The following is a 27,170-nucleotide window of genomic DNA, read 5'->3' on the forward strand; positions in this document are numbered from 1 at the left end:
TACTACTACACCTATAGCTCCTACCTCCGTCACACTACTACTACTACTACACCTACAGCTCCTACCTCCATCACACTACTACTACAGCTCCTACCTAGGTCACTCTACTACTACTACACCTACAGCTCCTACCTCCTTCACACTACTACTACACCTACAGCTCCTACCTCCGTCACACTACTACTACTACTACTACAGCTCCTACCTCCGTCACACTACTACTACACCTATAGCTCCTACCTCCGTCACACTACTACTACTACACCTACAGCTCCTACCTCCTTCACACTACTACTACACCTACAGCTCCTACCTCCATCACACTACTACTACAGCTCCTACCTAGGTCACTCTACTACTACTACACCTACAGCTCCTACCTCCGTCACACTACTACTACTACACCTACAGCTCCTACCTCCATCACACTACTACTACACCTACAGCTCCTACCTCCGTCACACTACTACTACTACACCTACAGCTCCTACCTCCGTCACACTACTACTACTACACCTACAGCTCCTACCTCCTTCACACTACTACTACACCTACAGCTCCTACCTCCGTCACACTACTACTACTACACCTACAGCTCCTACCTCCGTCACACTACTACTACACCTACAGCTCCTACCTCCGTCACACTACTACTACTACACCTCCTATCTCCATCACACTACTACACCTACAGCTCCTACCTCCGTCACACTACTACTACACCTACAGCTCCTACCTCCGTCACACTACTACTACAGCTCCTACCTAGGTCACTCTACTACTACTACACCTACAGCTCCTACCTCCGTCACACTACTACTACACCTATAGCTCCTACCTCCGTCACACTACTACTACACCTATAGCTCCTACCTCCGTCACACTACTACACCTATAGCTCCTACCTCCGTCACACTACTCCACCTACAGATCCTACCTCCGTCACACTACTACTACTACTACACCTACAGCTCCTACCTCCGTCACACTACTACTACTACACCTCCTATCTCCATCACACTACTACACCTACAGCTCATACCTCCGTCACACTACTACTACACCTACAGCTCCTACCTCCGTCACACTACTACTACACCTACAGCTCCTACCTCCGTCACACTACTACTACTACTACACCTACAGCTCCTACCTCCTTCACACTACTACTACACCTATAGCTCCTACCTCCGTCACACTACTACTACTACACCTATAGCTCCTACCTCCGTCACACTACTACTACTACACCTATAGCTCCTACCTCCGTCACACTACTCCACCTACAGATCCTACCTCCGTCACACTACTACTACACCTACAGCTCCTACCTCCGTCACACTACTACTACACCTATAGCTCCTACCGCTGTCACACTACTACTACAGCTCCTACCTCCGTCACAATACTACACCTTCAGCTCCTACCTCCGTCACACTACTACTACACCTACAGCTCCTATCTCCGTCACACTACTACTACTACTACTACACCTACAGCTCCTACCTCCATCACACTACTACTACAGCTCCAACCTCCGTCACACTACTACTACTACACCTACAGCTCCTACCTCCGTCACACTACTACTACTACAGCTCCTACCTCCGTCACACTACTACTACACCTATAGCTCCTACCTCCGTCACACTACTACTACTCCTATAGCTCCTACCTCCGTCACACTACTCCACCTACAGATCCTACCTCCGTCACACTACTACTACTACAGCTCCTACCTCCGTCACGCTACCACTACAGCTCCTACCTCCATCACACTACTACTACACCTATAGCTCCTACTTCCGTCACACTACTACTACTACACCTACAACTCCTACCTCCATCACACTACTACTACTCCTATAGCTCCTACCTCCGTCACACTACTCCACCTACAGATCCTACCTCCGTCACACTACTACTACTACACCTACAGCTCCTACCTCCGTCACACTACTACCACTACAGCTCCTACCTCCGTCACACTACTACTACTACACCTATAGTTCCTACCTCCATCACACTACTTCACCTACAACCTCCGTCACACTACTACACCTACTACCTCCATCACACTACTACACCTACAGCTCCTACCTCCGTCACAGTACTCCACCTACAGCCCCTACCTCCGTCACACTACTACACCTACAGCTCTTACCACCATCACACTACTACACCTACTACCTCCTTCACACTACTACACCTACTACCTCCGTCACACTACTACACCTACAGCTCCTACCTCCGTCACACTACTACTACAGCTCTTACCTCCGTCACACTACTACTACACCTACAGCTCCTACCTCTGTCACACTACTACTACTACCTCCGTCACACTCCTACCTCCGTCACACTACTACTACACCTACAGCTCCTACCTCCGTCACACTACTACTACACCTACTACCTCCGTCACACTACTACAGCTCCTACCTCCGTCACACTACTACTACTACTACTACACCTATAGCTCCTACCTCCGTCACGCTAGTACTACAGCTCCTATCTCCATCACACTTCTACTACACCTACAGCTCCTACCTCCGTCATACCACTACTACTACACCTCCTATCTCCATCACACTACTACACCTACAGCTCATACCTCCGTCACACTACTACTGCTACTACTACACCTATAGCTCCTACCTCCGTCACACTACTACACCTACAGCTCCTACCTCAGTCATGCTACTCCACCTACAGCTCCTACCTCCGTCACACTACTACTACTACTACTACTACTACTACTACTACTACTACATCTATAGCTCCTACCTCCGTCATGCTACTACTACTACTACAGCTCCTACCTCAGTCACGCTACTACTACTACTACACCTACAGCTCCTACCTCCGTCACGCTACTACTACAACAGCTCCTACCTCCATCACGCTACTACTACTACACCTCCTATCTCCATCACACTACTACACCTACAGCTCATACCTCCGTCACACTACTACTACACCTACAGCTCCTACCTCCATCACACTACTACTACTACTACAGCTCCTACCTACGTCATACTACTACTACTACTACTACACCTACAGCTCCTACCTCCGTCACACTACTACTACACCTACAGCTCCTACCTCTGTCACACTACTACTACACCTATAGCTCCTACCTCCGTCACACTACTCCACCTACAGATCCTACCTCCGTCACACTACTACTACACCTACAGCTCCTACCTCCGTCACACTACTACTACAGCTCCTACCTCCGTCACAATACTACACCTTCAGCTCCTACCTCCGTCACACTACTACTACACCTACAGCTCCTACCTCCATCACACTACTACTACAGCTCCTACCTCCGTCACACTACTACTACTACACCTGCAGCTCCTACCTCCGTCACACTACTACTACTACTACAGCTCCTACCTCCGTCATACTACTACTACACCTATAGCTCCTACCTCCGTCACACTACTACTACACCTCCTACCTCCGTCACACTACTACTACTACTACAACTCCTACCTCCGTCACACTACTACTACTACTACAGCTCCTACCTCCGTCATACTACTACTACTCCTATAGCTCCTACCTCAGTCACACTACTCCACCTACAGATCCTACCTCAGTCACACTACTACTACACCTACAGCTCCTACCTCCGTCACACTACTACCACTACTACACCTATAGCTCCTACCTGTCACACTACTCCACCTACAGATCCTACCTCAGTCACACTACTACTACACCTACAGCTCCTACCTCCGTCACACTACTACTACAGCTCCTACCTCCGTCATACTAATACTACACCTACAGCTCCTACCTCCATCACGCTACTACTACTACTACACCGACAGCTCCTACCTCCGTCACACTACTACTACACCTACAGCTCCTACCTCCGTCACACTACTACTACACCTACAGCTCCTACTTCCGTCACACTACTACTACACCTACAGCTCCTAGCTCCGTCACACTACTACTACACCTACAGCTCCTACCTCAGTCACACTACTACTACACCTACAGCTCCTACCTCAGTCACACTACTACTACACCTACAGCTCCTACCTCCGTCACACTACTACTACAGCTCCTACCTCCGTCATACTAATACTACACCTACAGCTCCTACCTCCATCACGCTACTACTACTACTACACCGACAGCTCCTACCTCCGTCACACCACTACTACACCTACAGCTCCTACTTCCGTCACACTACTACTACACCTACAGCTCCTAGCTCCGTCACACTACTACTACACCTACAGCTCCTACCTCCGTCACACTACTACTACACCTACAGCTCCTACCTCAGTCACACTACTACTACACCTACAGCTCCTACCTCCGTCACACTACTACTACAGCTCCTACCTCCGTCATACTAATACTACACCTACAGCTCCTACCTCCATCACGCTACTACTACTACTACACCGACAGCTCCTACCTCCGTCACACCACTACTACACCTACAGCTCCTACCTCCGTCACACTACTACTACACCTACAGCTCCTACTTCCGTCACACTACTACTACACCTACAGCTCCTAGCTCCGTCACACTACTACTACACCTACAGCTCCTACCTCCGTCACACTACTACTACTACTACATCTATAGCTCCTACCTCCGTCACACTACTACTACAGCTCCTACCTCCGTCACACTACTACTACACCAACCTCCGTCAAACTACTACACCTACAACGCCTACCTCCGTCACACTACTACTACTACTACACCTACAGCTCCTACCTCCATCACACTACTGCTACACCTACAGCTCCTACCTCCGTCACACTACTACACCTATAGCTCCTACCTCCGTCACACTACTACTACTACACCTACCTCCGTCACACTACTAGTACACCTACAGCTCCTACCTCCGTCACACTACTACTACTACTACTACTACTACTACTACCATTAATCGCGCTGAGCAGAAAAAAATTGTGGGTCCCGGGGACCCCTCACTTTAAAAAATTGGGGTCCTACTTCACAGTTTCTGGGTCCCATAGCAATGTATGCTTTTGAGCTCCCCTTATGCCTCCCCACATAGCAGTTATGGCAGTATTGCGGGGCAAATGGGGGGTTAGGTGCAGGAAGTGCTGTAGGCAGTGTTAGGGGTAGGGAGGCATCAGTACCCAGGATTCGACGAATCCTGCTCCCTGTCAACTTTTAAGATCAGCTTCTCTGTGTCCTTGTTGAAGCCCTACCGCTATAACACGAGGTGTGTGCGTATGCTGGGCACTGCTTTGGTTTGGGGATTGTTTGCGTGTATGCTGAGCACTGTGTGGCAGTTGTGTCTATGCTGAGCACTGTGTGTGGATATGGGAGTTTATGTATGCTGGTCACTGTGTATAGGGGGATGTATTATGGGCACTGTGGGTGTGGAGTACCCATATGCTAGGCGCTGGGGGGGGGGTGTATAATGAGCACTGTGTGGGTATGGGTGGTGCGTATGATGGCCAGTGTGTGGGTATAGAGGGTGCGACGAGCATTGTAAGTGTGTATAATGGGCACTGTGTGGTATAGGGGTGTTCGTGTGATTGCCGCTGTGTGGTATGGGTGTGTGTATGATGGGCGCTGTGTGGTATGGGTGTGCGTATGATGGGCGCTGTGTGGCATGGGTGTGCGTATGATGGGCGCTGTGTGGCATGGGTGTGCGTATGATGGGCGCTGTGTGGTATGGGTGTGCGTATGATGGGCGCTGTGTGGTATGGGTGTGCGTATGATGGGCGCTGTGTGGTATGGGTGTGCGTATGATGGGCGCTGTGTGGTATGGGTGTGCGTATGATGGGCGCTGTGTGGTATGGGTGTGCGTATGATGGGCGCTGTGTGGTATGGGTGTGCGTATGATGGTCACTATGGGGGTGTGTATACTGGGCATTGTGAATAATGAGCACTGTGTGGGTATGGGGGTGTTTATAATGGGCACTGTGTGGGTATGTGGAATAGAATGGGTGCAGTAGAGGTGGAAGGGGGTAGGTTAGGTGCAGTACTGGTAGCAGGATGGGAGCAGTAGTGGTAGCAGGGGGCAGGATGGGTGCAGTAGTCGTAGGGTGTATGATAGGTGCAGTACTGGTAGCAGGATGGGAGCAATAATGGTGGTAGCAGGGGCAGGATGGGTGCAGTAGTAGTAGGGGGTAGGGTAGGTGCAGTAGTGGTAGCAGGGGGCAGGATGGGTGCAGTAGGGTTTAGAATGGGTGCAGTAGGGGGTAGGATAGGTGCAGTAGTGGTAGCAGGGGGTAAGATAGGTGCAGCAGTGGTAGGGGGTATGATGGGTGCAGTAGTGGTAGCAGGGGGTAAGATAGGTGCAGTAGTGGTAGGGGGCAGGATTGGTGAAGTAGTGGTGGTAGCATGGGGTAGGATAGGTGCAGTAGTGGTAGCAGGGGGTAAGATAGGTGCAGTAGTGGTGGTAGCAGGGGGCAGGATGGGTGCAGTAGTGGTGGTAGCAGGGGGGCAGGATGGGTGCAGTAGTGGTAGGATAGGTGCAGTAGTGGTAGCAGGGGGTAAGATAGGTGCAGTAGTGGTAGCAGGGGGTAAGATAGGTGCAGTAGTGGTAGCAGGGGGGCAGGATGGGTGCAGTAGTGGTAGGGGGTAAGATAGGTGCGGTAGTGGTAGCAGGGGGTAAGATAGGTGCAGTAGTGGTAGCAGGGGGTAAGATAGGTGCAGTAGTGGTAGCAGGGGGTAAGATAGGTGCAGTAGTGGTAGCAGGGGGTAAGATAGGTGCAGTAGTGGTAGCAGGGGGTAAGATAGGTGCAGTAGTGGTAGCAGGGGGTAAGATAGGTGCAGTAGTGGTAGCAGGGGGTAAGATAGGTGCAGTAGTGGTAGCAGGGGGTAAGATAGGTGCAGTAGTGGTAGCAGGGGGTAAGATAGGTGCAGTAGTGGTAGCAGGGGGTAAGATAGGTGCAGTAGTGGTAGCAGGGGGTAAGATGGGTGCAGTAGTGGTAGCAGGGGGTAAGATGGGTGCAGTAGTGGTAGCAGGGGGTAAGATGGGTGCAGTAGTGGTAGCAGGGGGTAAGATGGGTGCAGTAGTGGTAGCAGGGGGTAAGATGGGTGCAGTAGTGGTAGCAGGGGGTAAGATAGGTGCAGTAGTGGTAGCAGGGGGTAAGATAGGTGCAGTAGTGGTAGCAGGGGGTAAGATAGGTGCAGTAGTGGTAGCAGGGGGTAAGATAGGTGCAGTAGTGGTAGCAGGGGGTAAGATAGGTGCAGTAGTGGTAGCAGGGGGTAAGATAGGTGCAGTAGTGGTAGCAGGGGGTAAGATAGGTGCAGTAGTGGTAGCAGGGGGTAAGATAGGTGCAGTAGTGGTAGCAGGGGGTAAGATAGGTGCAGTAGTGGTAGCAGGGGGTAAGATAGGTGCAGTAGTGGTAGCAGGGGGTAAGATAGGTGCAGTAGTGGTAGCAGGGGGTAAGATAGGTGCAGTAGTGGTAGCAGGGGGTAAGATAGGTGCAGTAGTGGTAGCAGGGGGTAAGATAGGTGCAGTAGTGGTAGCAGGGGGTAAGATAGGTGCAGTAGTGGTAGCAGGGGGTAAGATAGGTGCAGTAGTGGTAGCAGGGGGTAAGATAGGTGCAGTAGTGGTAGCAGGGGGTAAGATAGGTGCAGTAGTGGTAGCAGGGGGTAAGATAGGTGCAGTAGTGGTAGCAGGGGGTAAGATAGGTGCAGTAGTGGTAGCAGGGGGTAAGATAGGTGCAGTAGTGGTAGCAGGGGGTAAGATAGGTGCAGTAGTGGTAGCAGGGGGTAAGATAGGTGCAGTAGTGGTAGCAGGGGGTAAGATAGGTGCAGTAGTGGTAGCAGGGGGTAAGATAGGTGTAGTAGTGGTAGCAGGGGGTAAGATAGGTGCAGTAGTGGTAGCAGGGGGTAAGATAGGTGTAGTAGTGGTAGCAGGGGGTAAGATAGGTGCAGTAGTGGTAGCAGGGGGTAAGATAGGTGCAGTAGTGGTAGCAGGGGGTAAGATAGGTGCAGTAGTGGTAGCAGGGGGTCACGCTAGGTGCAGTCGTGGTAGCAGGGGTACAGATAGGTGCCGTAGTGGTCGCCAGGGGTACGCAAGGTGCACGTAGTGTAGCAGGGGGTACGCTCGGTGCAGTAGATGGTCGCAGGGGGTAAGATCGGAGCCGTCGTGGTAGCAGGGGGTAAGCTAGTGCAGTAGTGGTAGCAGGGTAGAGGCGTAGTGGTAGCAGGGGGTACGATGAGGTGCAGTAGTGGTAGCAGGGGGGTAAGATACGGTGCCGTAGTGTAGCAGGGGCGGTAAGATCGGTGCAGTAGTGGTAGCAGGGGGTAAGATGGGTGCAGTAGTGGTAGCAGGGGTAAGATCGGTGCAGTCGTGGTAGCAGGGGGTCAGACTCGGTGCAGTAGTGGTAGCAGGGGGTAAGATCGGTGCAGTCGTGGTAGCCGGGGGTAAGATAGGTGCAGTCGTGGTAGCAGGGGGTAACGATGGGTGCCAGTAGTGGTAGCCAGGGGGGTCAGCTCGGTGCAGTAGTGGTAAGCCGGGGGGTCAGATACGGTGCAGTCGTGGTCGCAGGGGGTAAGCTGGGTGCAGTAGTGGATAGCAGGGGTACGCTAGGTGCAGTAGTGGTAGCAGGGGGGTAAGATAGGTGTAGTAGTGGTAGCAGGGGGTAAGATAGGTGCAGTAGTGGTAGCAGGGGGTAAGATAGGTGTAGTAGTGGTAGCAGGGGGTAAGATAGGTGCAGTAGTGGTAGCAGGGGGTAAGATAGGTGCAGTAGTGGTAGCAGGGGGTAAGATAGGTGCAGTAGTGGTAGCAGGGAACAGGATGTGTGCACTAGTAGTTGGGAGTGGAATGGACGCTGGGGGAATAAGATGCAGTGTAACAGGAAGCGCACCTACTTTGCTGCCTGCTCCCTCACAGGTATAATGTGCCATGTTATTAAATGCATATAGGAAAGTGAAACTAAAGATTTATCAGTGCCATTCCCCAGGTCGCAGCGCTCTGACCTCCTCATAGTTTGCGGTCGTGGTGCCTGACCGCATTGACATGTCCCGCTCGGCCACAGCTCATCTTCTCTGCAGCAGACCCACCGGGCTGCCCGTGGTGAAGGCCCTCCTCTCCTTCTCCTCGGCTCCCTCCTGCATCTTCCATACGCCTGTCATCGTGATGACCCACACGGTTGCCACCAGCACATGCAATGGGTTGGAGGCAGCGCAGGGAGGAGGGGTCGACGTCTCAGGTGGCGCTTGGATTGGGAGACGCTGCCGGCAGCGATTGGATGTTGACAAGCTGCCGGCGGCTATTGGCTGGTGAGGCAGGGCTTGGGGATTTCTATTGGCTGTGAGTCGGCGGTCAGCAAAAAACAGCGCGTCCTGCGGGACCCACTCACTTTTAAAATCCGAGTCCCTCACTGCCCGTAGCGCGTAAAAACGCGCCATAGCGCGTATTTTGCGATCACTGACTACTCCACCTACAGCTTCTACCTCCGTCACACTACTACAGCTCCTACCTCCGTCACGCTACTACACCTACAGCTCCTACCTCCGTCACACTACTACTACACCTACTACACCTCCTATCTCCATCACACTACTACACCTACAGCTCATACCTCCGTCACACTACTACTACTACTACTACTACTACTACTACTACACCTACAGCTCCTACCTCCGTCACGCTACTACTACAACAGCTCCTACCTCCATCACGCTACTACTACTACACCTCCTATCTCCATCACACTACTACACCTACAGCTCATACCTCCGTCACACTACTACTACACCTACAGCTCATACCTCCGTCACACTACTACTACACCTACAGCTTCTACCTCCGTCACACTACTACAGCTCCTACCTCCGTCACACTACTGCTACACCTACAGCTCCTACCTCCGTCACACTACTACTACACCTACAGCTCATACCTCCGTCACACTACTACTACACCTACAGCTCATACCTCCGTCACACTACTACTACTACACCTCCTATCTCCATCACACTACTACACCTACAGCTCATACCTCCGTCACACTACTACTACACCTACAGCTCATACCTCCGTCACACTACTACTACTACACCTACAGCTTCTACCTCCGTCACACTACTACAGCTCCTACCTCCGTCACACTACTACTACACCTACAGCTCATACCTCCGTCACACTACTACTACAGCTACAGCTCCTACCTCCGTCACACTACTACTACACCTACAGCTCATACCTCCGTCACACTACTACTACACCTACAGCTCATACCTCCGTCACACTACTACTACTACACCTACAGCTCCTACCTCCGTCACACTACTACTACACCTACTACACCTACAGCTCATACCTCCGTCACACTACTACTACACCTACAGCTCCTACCTCCATCACACTACTACTACAGCTCCTACCTAGGTCACTCTACTACTACTACACCTACAGCTCCTACCTCCTTCACACTACTACTACACCTACAGCTCCTACCTCCGTCACACTACTACTACACCTATAGCTCCTACCTCCGTCACACTACTACTACTACACCTACAGCTCCTACCTCCATCACACTACTACTACAGCTCCTACCTAGGTCACTCTACTACTACTACACCTACAGCTCCTACCTCCGTCACACTACTACTACTACACCTACAGCTCCTACCTCCGTCACACTACTACTACTACAGCTCCTACCTCCGTCACACTACTACTACACCTATAGCTCCTACCTCCGTCACACTACTACACCTACAGCTCCTACCTCCTTCACACTACTACTACACCTACAGCTCCTACCTCCATCACACTACTACTACAGCTCCTACCTAGGTCACTCTACTACTACTACACCTACAGCTCCTACCTCCGTCACACTACTACTACTACACCTACAGCTCCTACCTCCATCACACTACTACTACACCTACAGCTCCTACCTCCGTCACACTACTACTACTACACCTACAGCTCCTACCTCCTTCACACTACTACTACACCTACAGCTCCTACCTCCATCACACTACTACTACAGCTCCTACCTAGGTCACTCTACTACTACTACACCTACAGCTCCTACCTCCTTCACACTACTACTACACCTACAGCTCCTACCTCCGTCACACTACTACTACTACACCTACAGCTCCTACCTCCATCACACTACTACTACACCTACAGCTCCTACCTCCGTCACACTACTACTACTACACCTACAGCTCCTACCTCCTTCACACTACTACTACACCTACAGCTCCTACCTCCGTCACACTACTACTACTACACCTACAGCTCCTACCTCCGTCACACTACTACTACACCTACAGCTCCTACCTCCGTCACACTACTACTACTACACCTCCTATCTCCATCACACTACTACACCTACAGCTCCTACCTCCGTCACACTACTACTACACCTACAGCTCCTACCTCCGTCACACTACTACACCTATAGCTCCTACCTCCGTCACACTACTCCACCTACAGATCCTACCTCCGTCACACTACTACTACTCCTATAGCTCCTACCTCCGTCACACTACTCAACCTACAGATCCTACCTCCGTCACACTACTACTACACCTCCTACCTCCGTCACACTACTACCACACCTATAGCTCCTACCCGTTACACTACTACACCTACCACTCCTACCTCCGTCACACTACTACTACACCTACAGCTCCTACCTCCGTCACACTACTACTACTACACCTATAGCTCCTACCTCCGTCACACTACTACTACTACACCTACAGCTCCTACCTCCGTCACACTACTACTACACCTATAGCTCCTACCTCCTTCACACTACTACTACACCTACAGCTCCTACCTCCATCACACTACTACTACAGCTCCTACCTAGGTCACTCTACTACTACTACACCTACAGCTCCTACCTCCTTCACACTACTACTACACCTACAGCTCCTACCTCCGTCACACTACTACTACTACACCTACAGCTCCTACCTCCATCACACTACTACTACACCTACAGCTCCTACCTCCGTCACACTACTACTACTACACCTACAGCTCCTACCTCCTTCACACTACTACTACACCTACAGCTCCTACCTCCGTCACACTACTACTACTACACCTACAGCTCCTACCTCCGTCACACTACTACTACACCTACAGCTCCTACCTCCGTCACACTACTACTACTACACCTCCCATCTCCATCACACTACTACACCTACAGCTCCTACCTCCGTCACACTACTACTACACCTACAGCTCCTACCTCCGTCACACTACTACACCTATAGCTCCTACCTCCGTCACACTACTCCACCTACAGATCCTACCTCCGTCACACTACTACTACTACTACACCTACAGCTCCTACCTCCGTCACACTACTACTACTACACCTCCTATCTCCATCACACTACTACACCTACAGCTCATACCTCCGTCACACTACTACTACACCTACAGCTCCTACCTCCGTCACACTACTACTATACCTACAGCTCCTACCTCCGTCACACTACTACTACTACACCTACAGCTCCTACCTCCTTCACACTACTACTACACCTATAGCTCCTACCTCCGTCACACTACTACTACTCCACCTATAGCTCCCACCTCCGTCACACTACTACTACTACACCTATAGCTCCTACCTCCGTCACACTACTCCACCTACAGATCCTACCTCCGTCACACTACTACTACACCTACAGCTCCTACCTCCGTCACACTACTACTACACCTATAGCTCCTACCGCTGTCACACTACTACTACAGCTCCTACCTCCGTCACAATACTACACCTTCAGCTCCTACCTCCGTCACACTACTACTACACCTACAGCTCCTATCTCCGTCACACTACTACTACTACTACTACACCTACAGCTCCTACCTCCATCACACTACTACTACAGCTCCAACCTCCGTCACACTACTACTACTACTACACCTACAGCTCCTACCTCCGTCACACTACTACTACACCTACAGCTCCTACCTCCGTCACACTACTACTACACCTATAGCTCCTACCTCCGTCACACTACTACTACTCCTATAGCTCCTACCTCCGTCACACTACTCAACCTACAGATCCTACCTCCGTCACACTACTACTACACCTCCTACCTCCGTCACACTACTACCACACCTATAGCTCCTACCCGTTACACTACTACACCTACCACTCCTACCTCCGTCACACTACTACTACACCTACAGCTCCTACCTCCGTCACACTACTACTACACCTATAGCTCCTACCTCCGTCACACTACTACTACTACACCTACAGCTCCTACCTCCGTCACACTACTACTACACCTATAGCTCCTACCTCAGTCACACTACTACTACTACTACTACACCTACAGCTCCTACCTCCGTCACACTACTACTACACCTACAGCTCCTACCTCCATCACACTACTACTACACCTACCTCAGTCACACTACTACACTTACAACTCCTACCTCCGTCACACTACTACTACTACACCTATAGCGCCTACCTCCGTCACACTACTACTACTACACCTACAGCTCCTACCTCCGTCACACTACTACAACACCTATAGCTCCTACCTCCGTCACACTACTACACCTACAGCTCCTACCTTCGTCACACTACTACTACTACTACTACTACATCTATAGCTCCTACCTCCGTCACACTACTACTACAGCTCCTACCTCCGTCACACACTACTACTACTACACCTACCTCCGTCACACTACTACACCTACAACGCCAACCTCCGTCACACTACTACTACACCTATAGCTCCTACCTCCCTCACACCACCACTACTACTACTACTACTACTACTACAGCTCCTACCTCCGTCACACTACTACTACTACCTCCGTCACACTACTACTACACCTACAGCACCTACCTCCGTCACACTACTACACCTATAGCTCCTACCTCAGTCACACTACTACTACTACCTCCGTCACACTACTAGTACACCTACAGCTCCTACCTCCGTCACACTACTACTACTACTACTACTCCACCTACAGCTTCTACTTCCGTCACACTACTACTCCACCTACAGCCGCTACTTCCAGAGGCAGAACTCCGGGAGGCAACGGAGTCAGCTGCCGCCGGGCTCCTGCTTTGAAGGAGGGCACCTCTCCTCCTGTTCTGTGTGTTCAGCGACTTTAATCAATTAAGTTAATTGACAGCAGCTGGTATCTCTTCCGTAGCCGACTTCCCCACTAGTCATTGCACCTTACAAATCACACCCTCTTTATTATAGATTTACTGGAAGCAGACACCTTACTAATGAAGCTATTTCCTCCTATAAAGGAAACATGAGAATTCTAACTATATGAAGTTATTTCTCTGACAATTACACGTAACTTCATATAGTTAGAATTCTCATACTTCCTATGCAAGAGCAGATATCTCCATCAGTAAGGTGCATGCTACCAGTGTAAAAGGTTGTTGGTTCTAATCCTGGATATGACACTTGCAAATTAATTGTAAGAGAAATAATCAGCATTGTGACTGAGCAGATCTATGTAGTGTGTGGTTGGACCCCTACATAGATCTGCCTAGTTGCAATGGTTTTGTAGTAGCTTCATATAGTTAGAATTAGAGATGAGCGGGTTCGGTATTACTCGGATCTCAAAACGGCATCTTATTGGCTCACGGATGATATATGGGGCGGCACCAATATTTTTCTTGCCTCCGGGCAACTGGGATAAACTTACGCCACTGACTACCTCCATCACGCTACTCCACCTACAGCTCCTACCTCCATCACGCTACTCCACCTACAGCTCCTACCTCCATCACGCTACTCCACCTACAGCTCCTACCTCCGTCACACTACTACACCTACAGCTTCTACCTCCGTCACACTACTACAACAACATCTATAGCTCCTACCTCTGTCACACTACTACTACACCTATAGCTTCTACCTCCGTCACACTACTACACCTACAGCTCCTACCTCCGTCACACTACTACATCTACAGCTCCTACCTCCGTCACACTACTACTACATCTATAGCTCCTACCTCTGTCACACTACTACTACACCTATAGCTCCTACCTCCGTCACACTACTACTACTACTACTACATCTACAGCTCCTACCTCCGTCACACTACTACTACAGCTCCTACCTCCGTCACACTACTACTACACCTACAGCTCCTACCTCCGTCATACTACTACTACTACTACATCTATAACTCCTACCTCCGTCACACTACTACTACCCCTATAGCTCCTACCTCCGTCACACTACTACTACTACATCTATAGCTCATACCTCCGTCACACTACTACTACAGCTCCTACCTCCGTCACACTAATATTACTACAACAACAACATCTATAGCTCATACCTCCGTCACACTACTACAACATCTATAGCTCCTACCTCCGTAACACTACTACTACACCTACAGCTCCTACCTCCGTCACACTACTACACCTACAGCTCCTACCTCCATCACACTACTACAGCTATAGTTCATACCTCCATCATATTGCTATAGTTCATACCTCCATCATATTACTGCAGCTATAGATATATACAACGTCTACATCCAGCAAGTCACGGCCTCTATGGAAGCTCTCCTCGTTTTATATATACTGTAAGTTTTACACATTATTACACAGTTCTATATACTCAGTGTTACAGACACCTGCAGCATGTAGTCGCTCTGCTCACAGTGTTTCTGCCGTACAACCATACATCAGATGCAGCCAAACAATTCACTAAGTACTAGCGTCATCTGTGAGGCATGAGGCACTTTGAACTGCACCTCATACATGTCATCAACTGACAGGCTGAACATTCTAATGTGTATTAGCGTGTGGCTAGCTCAATCAAGCTGCGCTCACATGGTTGGTGACTCACGCGTGATGTCAGCGGCTTGGGGACGTGAGGATTGGTTGGAGACCTCTGTGGTGGATGTTGCTAGGCAACCACGGCTCAGGGTGACAGAGCCGCGCCCCTACCCGCCTGACGCCGATTCCAGGGGCCAGTGTTGCGCCTGTGACGTCACGTACCGGCGGCCGGGATGAGCGGGCTTTTCCCCTCGATTGGTGTTTGGTGAGTATTTTTGTTTTGTTTTGTGTATTTATACCTGTGACTTTTGATGTAGCTGGTTGTGTCTTGATAAAAGGGAGAGGTCCCTGAAACAATGACCTGACCAGCGGTGGTGTCGACTGTTTTCTTTCTGAGTGCCTCCATTACCTTTGGATCTATATACTCATTTGAGAGGTTGTGCACCGGATCCATTGATACTACTAAGCGTGAGTGCCAGACACGTTTGTTTTTTTATAATATATATATATTTTAGGTCTGTATATAGTGTATGTATATATGTATGATGTAGGTATGTATGTACAGTGTATATGATGTAGGTGTGTATGTATATAGTGTATATATGATATAGGTGTGTGTGAGGATACCAGGTTCCAAATCACTCATATCCTCCTCATCACAAGGGTGCTCCAAGTCCCACTGAGACAATTTTCCAGTTAGGGACTGCTTGGTATCCGATGCTTTAAACTCAATCCGTCTTGATCGACAGACGTCCTGTAGGTGATTCTTCTTGCTGTATCGGTAGCGTAGCGGGCCGGAATCCATTGCCTGCTGTGGTTTATTCCTTTTTGCTGGTGTCTTCAGTGATCCCACTGCTGCCACCAAATGTGAGGATACCGGGTTCCAAATCACTCAGTCACGGTGGCAGACGAAAAACCAACCAGGGTTTATTGACAGAATAGGTTATAACACAGCTCAGCACACTTCTGTAATCCAATTCCACATGACAATTCCCACCACAATCTTCTGACAGAACATTACTTCTTAATCTGGGAGCAGAGAGTCTCTTCTAGCAATACAGAGTCCCAGATAAATCCAATATAATGGGTCCCCAAGCAGATCCCTGGCAGAACATTACTTCTTAGCCTGGGATCAAAGAATCTCTCTTCAGCTCTACTTATACCTCCAGAGCTTCATATTGCTGGGGTGTGTGTGACCTCTGTGTCTTAGGATCTTACAGCATTGGAATACAATACATATTCTAATCAAAGGTGATTACATCAGCCAGAGAGCCACCCTGTCTGGTCAGCTCACTTTGGACAATAGGGAGTAAACAAACATGGACAATGGTACCTTATATGACTCACCCTCTGAAGGTCCACTGTGGTGTATGATAACAATAGGAAACTAGGTCTAAAACATTATCTAAAGGGTAACAGATAACATAACACAGTTGCATATATTAACAATATTTAGGTTGATTTAAGCACAGTATTGGGTGAGCAGCAATGGACATGTTATGGTGAATGAGCAAACAGACAAATTGGATGTATATGGATATGGGAATAAAAAGTATATATTTGACAAGGGAAATGAGGCATAGCTATATTAATTGTCACAGACCTCATTTCTTCACAGTGTGTATGTATATGGTGTATATATGATATAGGTGTGTATGTACCTGTATAAAGTGTATATATGATGTAAGTGTGCATGTACAAAATATAAATATATATATATATATATATATATGATGTAGGTGTGTATGTATATAGTGTATATATGATGTAGGTGTGTATGTACAGTATATATATATATATATATATATATATATATATATATATAATGTAGGTGTGTATGGATATAATGTATATATGATGTACGTGTGTATGTATATAGGCCCTCATTCCGAGTTGATCGGTCGCAAGGCGAATTTAGCAGAGTTACACACGCTAAGCCGCCGCCTACTGGGAGTGTATCTTAGCATCTTAAAATTGCGACCGATGTATTCGCAATATTGCGCTCACAAACTACTTAGCAGTTTTAGAGTAGCTCCAGACTTACTCTGCCTGTGCGATCAGTTCAGTGCTTGTCGTTCCTGGTTTGACGTCACAAACACACCCAGCGTTCGCCCAACCACTCCCCCGTTTCTCCGGCCACTCCTGCGTTTTTTCCGGAAACGGTAGCGTTTTCAGCCACACGCCCATAAAACGCTGTGTTTCCGCCCAGTAACACCCATTTCCTGTCAATCACATTACGTTCGCCGGAGCGATGAGAAAGCCGTGAGTAAAAATACTTTCTTCATAGCAAAGATACTTGGCGCAGTCGCAGTGCGAATATTGCGCATGCGCACTAAGCGGAATTTCACTGCGATGCGATGAAAAATACCGAGCGAACGACTCGGAATGAGGGCCATAGTGTATATATGATGTAGGTGTGTATGGACAGTATATATATATATCTCCTATATATTAGCCCAAGTCTGTGACTCTGTGCTGGCCGTAACGCTGGGCGGAGTCACAGGCACAGATCTGGGCGGCTGGATGCAGGGCAGGAACAGTCCCCTCCCTCTGTCCACCCATCCCCGCCCAGTCCCCTCCCCATCTCCGCCCCTTCCCCTCTCTCCCCCCTCCCCGTACACTCCCTGTACCTGGTGACACTGCAGCTGAGGACTGTAAGCGGCGCTCTCACCGCTGCCTGCCGCACAGTGTGGAGGAGAACCAACGCTGACAGCCGCACCCGCGGCACACACACCACCCAACACCTCAACCCGCCGCACACGGGCCGCGCCACCCACAGAATCCACCCCACCCCCACCCAACCACGGCACACGGCATCCCGCACCCTCCCACCCGCGGCATCCACCCAACCTGCGGCACTCCCGGCCCCTCCCCCACCCGCGGCACGCACCCCTCCCCCGCCCGCGACACGCACCCCTCCCCCACCCGCGGCACACACACCACCCAACACCTCCACCCGCCGCACACGGGCCGCGCCACCCACAGAATCCACCCCACCCCACCACACGGCCCGCGGCATCCCGCACCCTCCCACCCGCGGCATCCACCCAACCCGCGGCACTCCCGGCCCCTCCCCCACCCGCGGCACGCACCCCTCCCCCACCCGCGGCACTCCCGGCCCCTCCCCCACCCGCGGCACGCAGCCCTCCCCCACCCGCAACACGCACCCCTCCCCCACCCGCGGCACTCCCGCCCCCTCCCCCACCCCCGGCACTCCCGACGTTCCCCCACCCGCGCCACACACCCCTCCCCCACCTGCGGCACTCCCTCCCCCACCCGCAGCACCCCTCCCCCGGCACACACCCCTCCCCCACCCCCGGCACTCCCGCCCCCTTCCCCACCCGCGGCATTCCCGCCCCCTCCCCCGGCACACCCCCCCCCATCCGCTGCACTCCCGCCCCCTCCCCCATCCGCGGCATTCCCACCCCCTCCCCCACCCGCAGCACACACACCCCCACCTGCGGCATTCCCGCCCCCTCCCCCCCCCCCCCACCCGCTGCACTCCCGTCCCCTCCCCCACCCGTAACACCCACACCCCACAAAACCCCATGCCCCTCCCCCACCCCACCCCTATACCAACCTCTCCGCCCACTACACCCTCCACCCCCCCACCCGCAGCACTCCCCCACCCCATACCTACCTCTACCTACCCCCCCCGCACCCACAGCATCCACCACATCCGCACCCCCCGCCCCTCCCACAGCATCCACCACATCCGCACCCCCCCCACCCACAGCACCCACCACATTCGCCCCCACCCGCGGCACACACCCCTCCCCCACCCACGGCACTCCCGCCGCCACCCGTAACACCCACAACCAGCAAAACCCACCGGCGCAACCCCAAAAACCCCGCACCACCCCCATACCCACCTCTCCCCCCTGCAACCCACCACCCTACCCGCGGCATCCACCACATACGCCCCCCACCCGTGGCACACGCCCCTCCCCCACCTACACACCCACAGCATCCTCCACATCCGCCCCCGCGGCACACGTCCCTCCCCCACCCGCGGCACTCCTGCCCCTTCCCCCACCCATAGCACCCACACCCTCAGCCAATACCCCTTCCCCACCCGTGGCACCCACCACATCCGTCCCTCACCCGCGGGACATGCCCCCTCCCCCACCCGTAGCACCTACAACCCCCCCCTCCCCCACCGGTGGCACCCCTGCACCTCCCCCCCCTCCTACACCCACGCACCCTCCACCCCACCTGCGGCAACCCCGCACCACCCTTATACCCACTTCTCACCCCTGCACCCTACAACCCACCCACCCCTCCCCCACCCGTGGCACCCACCACATCTGCTTCAGACGCCCCTCCCCCGCCCACTGCACCCCCACACCCATACCCACCTCCCGCACCCACCCCACCACCACACGTAGCACCTCGGACACCATCCGCAGCCGCTACAAGTGATTCCCTGAATCGCGGTGTTCAGCGGCACGGATACGCACCTCCACCTCACTGAACCCACCCCCTTTCCAAACCCCCCCCCACACACACACACACACACACACACACTGAACTTCTGTGAGTATAGTTGCTACCAATGGACATAGGATTCATAAGAAACACTAATGCTGTGTCCATTATGTGTCTAAGCGACACTGATACCTGTGGCCACTGTGTATAAGTGGCGCTGCTACCTGTGGGCACTGTGTGTATAAACGGCGCTGCTACCTGTGGGCACTGTGTGTATAAACGCCACTGCTACCTGTGGCCACTGTGTGTATAAGCGCCTCTGCTACCTGTGGGCACTGTGTGTGTATAAGCGCCTCTGTTACCTATGGGAATTGTGTCTAGAAGTGACGCTGCTACCGGGGGTCATTGTGTGTATAAGCACCACTGCTACCTGTGGCCACTGTGTGTATAAGCGCCTCTGCTACCTGTGGGCACTGTGTGTATAAGCGCCTCTGTTACCTATGGGAATTGTGTCTAGAAGTGACGCTGCTACCGGGGGTCATTGTGTGTATAAGCACCACTGCTACCTGTGGGCACTGTGTGTATAAGCGCCTCTGCTAACCGTGGCCACTGTGTGTATAAGCGCCTCTGCTACCTGTGGGCACTGTGTGTGTATAAGCGCCTCTGCTACCTGTGGTCACTGTGTGTATAACCGGCTCTGCTACCTGTGGTCACTGTGTGTGTATAAGCGGCTCTGCTACCTGTGGCCACTGCGTGTATAAGCGGCTCTGCTACCCGTGGCCCCTGTGTGTGTATAAGCGGCTCTGCTACCTGTGGTCACTGTGTGTATAAGCGCCTCTGCTACCTGTGGTCACTGTGTGTATAAGCGCCTCTGCTACCTGTGGTCACTGTGTGTATAAGCGCCTCTGCTACCTGTGGTCACTGTGTGTATAAGCGCCTCTGCTACCTGTGGTCACTGTGTGTATAAGCGCCTCTGCTACCTGTGGCCACTGTGTGTATAAGCGCCTCTGCTACCTGTGGTCACTGTGTGTATAAGCGCCTCTGCTACCTGTGGTCACTGTGTGTATAAGCGCCTCTGCTACCTGTGGCCACTGTGTGTATAAGCGGCTCTGCTACCTGTGGGCACTGTGTGTATAAGCGCCTCTGCTACCCGTGGCCCCTGTGTGTGTATAAGCGGCTCTGCTACCTGTGGTCACTGTGTGTATAAGCGGCTCTGCTACCTGTGGTCACTGTGTGTATAAGCGGCTCTGCTACCTGTGGCCACTACCTGTGGGCACCGTGTGTGTATAAGCGGCTCTGCTACCTGTGGTCACTGTGTGTATAAGTGGCTCTGCTACCTGTGGGCACTGTGTGTGTATAAGCGGCTCTGCTACCTGTGGGCACTGTGTGTGTATAAGCGGCTCTGCTACCTGTGGGCACTGTGTGTATAAGCGCCTCTGCTACATGTGGGCACTGTGTGTATAAGCGCCTCTGCTACCCGTGGCCCCTGTGTGTGTATAAGCGTCTCTGCTACCTGTGGTCACTGTGTGTATAAGCGGCTCTGCTACCTGTGGTCACTGTGTGTATAAGCGGCTCTGCTACCTGTGGTCACTGTGTGTATAAGCGGCTCTGCTACCTGTGGCCACTACCTGTGGGCACCGTGTGTGTATAAGCGGCTCTGCTACCTGTGGTCACTGTGTGTATAAGCGGCTCTGCTACCTGTGGGCACTGTGTGTGTATAAGCGGCTCTGCTACCTGTGGGCACTGTGTGTGTACAAGCGGCTCTGTTACCTGTGGGTATTGTGTGTATAAGCGGCTCTGCTACCTTTGGGTATTGTGTGTATAAGCTGCGCTGCTACCTCTGCCCACTGTGTGGATACACGTATTCCATTACCTGTGGCCACTGTGTGTATAAGCTGCGCTGCTACCTGTGTCCATTGTGTGTATACGCGGCTCCATTACCTGTGCCCACTGTGTGTATAAGCTGCGCTGCATACACTAGCAGTATATACTACACTATGTTATTCATTGTGCCCTGCGGCCACTCTTCACGCCCTCACAAAGGCCTACGCCCCCTTGACAATCGCACGCCTTTCCCCCTTGCAATATTTACCCACTAGCACACAGCGTTTCTGTACATTCCCTCCCCCCTTCCCCCTACGCCTCTCTCTTTTCTGTATGCCCTCTATATTGCCCTGCATTTCTGCATCTGTTCTCTACCGGCCTGCGTATGTTCAAAGGAGTGCAGGGGTTAACGGGGCGTAGCCACAAACGACGGTGTGAAGAGCGCCCGTAGGGCGCGATGAATCGCCTAATAAATATATATATATATATATATATATATATATATATATATATATATATATATATATATATATATATACTGATTAGACGGCTGGGATTTGAGATTGGCGCGCTCGTTTGGCAACATGGAGGGGTATATAAGGTATGTCTATGTCACTTGTTAATTGTTATGTGTATCCTGATGACGGGTTGAAATAAACCCGAAACGTTGATAAGAGGATGTTGTCCAGTATTTTTTTGTGAGACCAGTGAGTGCCGTCCTTGGGTGTATCTATATCTATATAGTAAATGCACACTTACATCATATATACACTAAATACAGGTACATACACACCTATATCATATATACACCATATACATACACACTGTGAAGAAATGAGGTCTGTGACAATTAATATAGCTATGCCTCATTTCCTGTGTCAAATATTAGATCGTTTTTTCATCCCCTATTTATGTTAGCAGAGTGCGTTCCACCGGCTTCGGCCGCTGGAACGCACAGGACTTCCTGTTTCTGTCCCCTGGCATGTATGGACCGATTCGGTCCCTCCGGCCCGTGGGGTTAATGCAGATGTGTCTATTTGGTGGCAAGGGGACTGTGCTCGTGATGCGGGGACTTTGTCCCCTTGCAAGTGTCATGCGCTGTGTGTCCGCTTAGGTGTTTGCAGCATGCATTCCACCAGGTTTGGCGGTTGGAACGCATGACACTTCCTGTTTCCGGTCCCCCAGCGCATGAAGCGCTATTTTGTGTATTCCCTCTGTTGCACTGTGACTATTAATGCATACACAGGCATACTGATTGCTTATTTGGCCTTTTGTGCTGTTGGTAAATGGTTAATGAAGTGGAATAAAGGTTTGGATAATTATTCAGGTGACTATTGGAGTTGACCCCACACACCCTTGATACTTCCGGGTCAAGGGGTATTTAAATCCCCTGCTTAGATCCAGTTGGTGCATGCAGCCCTGGTCTGTGCAGTGTTCCACATGATTTTGTGAGTAACTATGTTGGGTTTGTCCCACTGATTAAGCTTGATGTTTGTATAATCCTATAATCTTTTGATTTGGGTTTATTTATTGTTTGTAGCTATGGATTTGATGTGGGAGAACGCTTAACCCAGGGGCTGCCCTATGTGTATCCTCTTGGACCTATAGGTATTTATTGATAGTTGATTATGGTTTTTTTGATATTATTTCTATGCCTCAGATGCACATTGTTTAAACGGAGTATATGTGTAATCACAGTGGCTGAATATCCTTTTTGAGATTCTGCAGCTGTTAACCCTGTGTGGGAGAATGCCTTATCCAGGTGTAGTCTTGTGAACACCTCTCCAGACCCATAGGTATTTGTAACAAGGTTTGATATATACACTTTGATTCTGATACACGTCTATAATAGAGATATCCTTTGATTACAGCAGTGGTTTGGTTGCAGAGCTGTGATTATATGGACATTCTCTACACCTGGTATACAGCAGTTCAGACATGCAGCCCCATTGGAATGTGCTGATAGAGGTGAGGAGATGTGGGCCTTGCATGCATTTTAAGACCAGTGGTGAACACAGGGTGCTATTGTATTCCTCCTTGTAGTCTCACTACTCTGCCACCTGTTTTTGGTATACGAGTTCCTTTTTTCTAAATCTGGTATTATGTAGTAGTTTATGTTGATACAAGCATTGTCGCTAATATTGTTATATATTGGGACCTGGGAGGCTCAGTCATGTTTATGTTCTATTTTTTTTTTCTAGATATACTTAATTATTCGGCTTCATTATATTATGATTGGATTTGATGATTCATGTATGGCCCTTCTTGAAAAAGATCCTGGTTTTTGAATCGAATGTGTAGGTAGATAGATAGATATATTGTAGGTGTGTATATCTCTCTATATATCTCTATTTACCGGTAAATCTATTTCTCGTAGTGGATGCTGGGGACTCCGTAAGGACCATGGGGAATAGACTGGCTCCGCAGGAGACAGGGCACTTTAAGAAAGAATTTGGATACTGGTGTGCTCTGGCTCCTCCCTCTATGCCCCTCCTCCAGACCTCAGTTAGAGAAACTGTGACCGGAAGAGCTGACATTACAAGGAAAGGATTTTGGAATCCAGGGCAAGACTCATACCAGCCACACCAATCACACCGTATAACTTGTGGTAAATTTACCCAGTTAACAGTATGAACAACAACAGAGCATCAGATCAACCCTGATGCAACTATAACATAACCCTTATGTAAGCAATAACTATATACAAAGTATTGCAGAAGAAGTCTGCACTTGGGACGGGCGCCCAGCATCCACTACGGACTACGAGAAATAGATTTACCGGTAAGTAAAATCTTATTTTCTCTAACCTCCTAGTGGATGCTGGGGACTCCGTAAGGACCATGGGGATTATACCAAAGCTCCCAAACGGGCGGGAGAGTGCGGCTGACTCTGCAGCACCGAATGAGCAAACACAAGGTCCTCCTCAGCCAGGGTATCAAACTTGTAGAACTTTGCAAAAGTGTTTGAACCTGACCAAGTAGCCACTCGGCAAAGTTGCAACGCCGACACCCCTCGGGCAGCCGCCCAAGAAGATCCCACCTTCCTTGTGGAGTGGGCTTTTACTGATTTTGGTAGCGACAATCCAGCCGCAGAATGAGCCTGCTGAATCGTGTTACAGATCCAGCGAGCAATAGTTTGCTTTGAAGCAGGGGCACCCAGCTTGTTGGGTGCATACAGGATAAACAGTGACTCAGTTTTCCTGACTCTAGCCGTTCTGGCTACATAAACCTTCAAAGCCCTGACCACATCTAGTAACTCGAAATCCTCCAAGTCTCGCGTAGCCACAGGCACCACAATAGGTTGGTTCATATGAAAAGATGACACCACTTTAGGCAGAAATTGTGGATATGGAAAACCAGATAGAATTAGCGGCTTTATCACATAAAAGCCCCTGACACACGCCTAGCCGAAGCCAAGGCTAATAGCATGACCACCTTCCACGTGAGATATTTTAATTCCACGGTTTTAAGTGGTTCAAACCAGTGTGACTTCAGGAAACTCAACACCACGTTTAGATCCCAAGGTGCCACTGGAGGCACAAAAGGGGGCTGAATATGCAGCACTCCCTTTACAACGTCTGCACTTCAGGCAGAGAAGCCAGTTCTTTTTGAAAGAAAATAGACAGGGCCGAAATCTGGACCTTAATGGAACCCAATTTTAGGCCCAAAATCACTCCCGACTGTAGGAAGTGAAGGAAACGGCCCAGCTGGAATTCCTCCGTGGGGGCATTCCTGGCCTCACACCAAGCAACATTTTCGCCATATACGGTGATAATGTGTAGCCGTCACGTCCTTCCTAGCCTCTATCAGCGTAGGAATAACCTCATCCGGAATGCCTTTTTCTGCTAGGATCCAGCGTTCAACCGCCATGCCGTCAAACGTAGCCGTGGTAAGTCTTGGAACAGACAGGGCCCTGTTGCAACAAGTCCTGTCTTAGAGGCAGAGGCCACGGGTCCTCTGTGAGCATTTCTTGCAGATCTGGATACCAAGTCCTTCTTGGCCAATCCGGAACAATGAGTATTCTCACTCCTCTTTTTCTTATTATCCTCAGCACCTTGGGTATGAGAGGAAGAGGAGGAAATATATAAACCGACTGGAACACCCACGGTGTCACTAGTGCGTCTACAGCTATCGCCTGAGGGTCTCTTGACCTGGCGCAATACCTCTGTAGCTTTTTGTTGAGGCGGGATGCCATGTCCACCTGTGGCAGTTCCCACCGACTTGCAATCTGCGTGAAGACTTCTTGATGAAGTCCCCACTCTCCCGGGTGGAGGTCGTGCCTGCTGAGGAAGTCTGCTTCCCAGTTGTCCACTCCCGGAATGAACACTGCTGACAGTGCGCTTACGTGATTCTCCGCCCAGCGAAGAATACTGGTGGCTTCCGCCATCACCACCCTGCTCCTTGTGCCGCCTTGGCGGTTTACATGAGCCACTGCGGTGATGTCTGACTGAAACAGAACCGATTGGTCGCGAAGCAGGGACTCCGCTTGACGTAGGGCATTGTATATGGCCCTTAGTTCCAGGATGTTGATGTGAAGGCAAGTCTCCTGACTTGACCACAGACCTTGGAAATTTCTTCCCTGTGTGACTGCCCCCCACCCTCGGAGGCTTGCATCCGTGGTCACCAGGACCCAGTCCTGAATGCCGAATCTGCGGCCCTCGAGAAGGTGAGCACTCTGCAGCCACCACAGGAGAGACACCCTGGCCCTGGGGGATAGGGTGATTAACCGATGCATCTGAAGAAGTGATCCGGACCACTTGTCCAGTAAGTCCCATTGAAAGGTCCTCGCATGGAACCTGCCGAAGGGAATGGCCTCGTATGATGCCACCATCTTTCCCAGGGCTCGAGTGCAGTGATGCACTGACACCTGTTTTGTTTTTAATAGGTTCTTGACCAGGGTCATGAGTTCCTGAGCTCTCTCTATCGGGAGATAAACCCTTTTCTGGTCTGTGTCCAGAATCATACCCAGGAAAGGCAGACTAGTTGTAGGGACCAACCTGCGACTTTGGAATATTTAGAATCCAGCTGTGTTGCTGTAACGCTTCCAGAGAAAGTGATACGCTGGTCAGCAACTGCTCTCTTTATCTCGCTTTTATGAGGAGATCGTCCAAGTATGGGATAATCGTGACCCCTTGCTTCCGCAGGAGTACC

General features: G+C 50.8%; 2 protein-coding genes across 5 annotated transcripts in view; one reads left to right on the forward strand and one right to left on the reverse strand.

Annotated features, from left to right (window-relative positions):
- The window catches only part of WARS1 (tryptophanyl-tRNA synthetase 1), a 206,465-nt gene that overhangs the window by 176,181 nt on the left and 3,114 nt on the right, over positions 1-27,170 (reverse strand). The gene's annotated exons all lie outside the window — the stretch shown is intronic.
- The window catches only part of WDR25 (WD repeat domain 25), a 249,990-nt gene continuing 246,375 nt past the window's right edge, over positions 23,556-27,170 (forward strand). For 2 of the 4 annotated variants that reach the window (XR_010190534.1, XM_063948641.1), the window contains exons 1-3: positions 23,586-23,628; positions 23,719-23,816; positions 23,892-23,988. Coding sequence is in view for 3 of the 4 variants with exons in the window: in XM_063948641.1 (XP_063804711.1) it covers positions 23,959-23,988 (30 nt within the window). In the remaining variant the exon portion in view is untranslated. Of the gene's footprint in view, positions 23,629-23,718; positions 23,817-23,891; positions 23,989-27,170 lie in introns of all 4 variants that reach the window. The other 2 variants (XM_063948646.1, XM_063948642.1) reach the window with 2 other exon arrangements.

This window comes from Pseudophryne corroboree, chromosome 12, assembly GCF_028390025.1.
Source record: "Pseudophryne corroboree isolate aPseCor3 chromosome 12, aPseCor3.hap2, whole genome shotgun sequence".
Lineage (NCBI taxonomy): Eukaryota > Metazoa > Chordata > Amphibia > Anura > Myobatrachidae > Pseudophryne > Pseudophryne corroboree.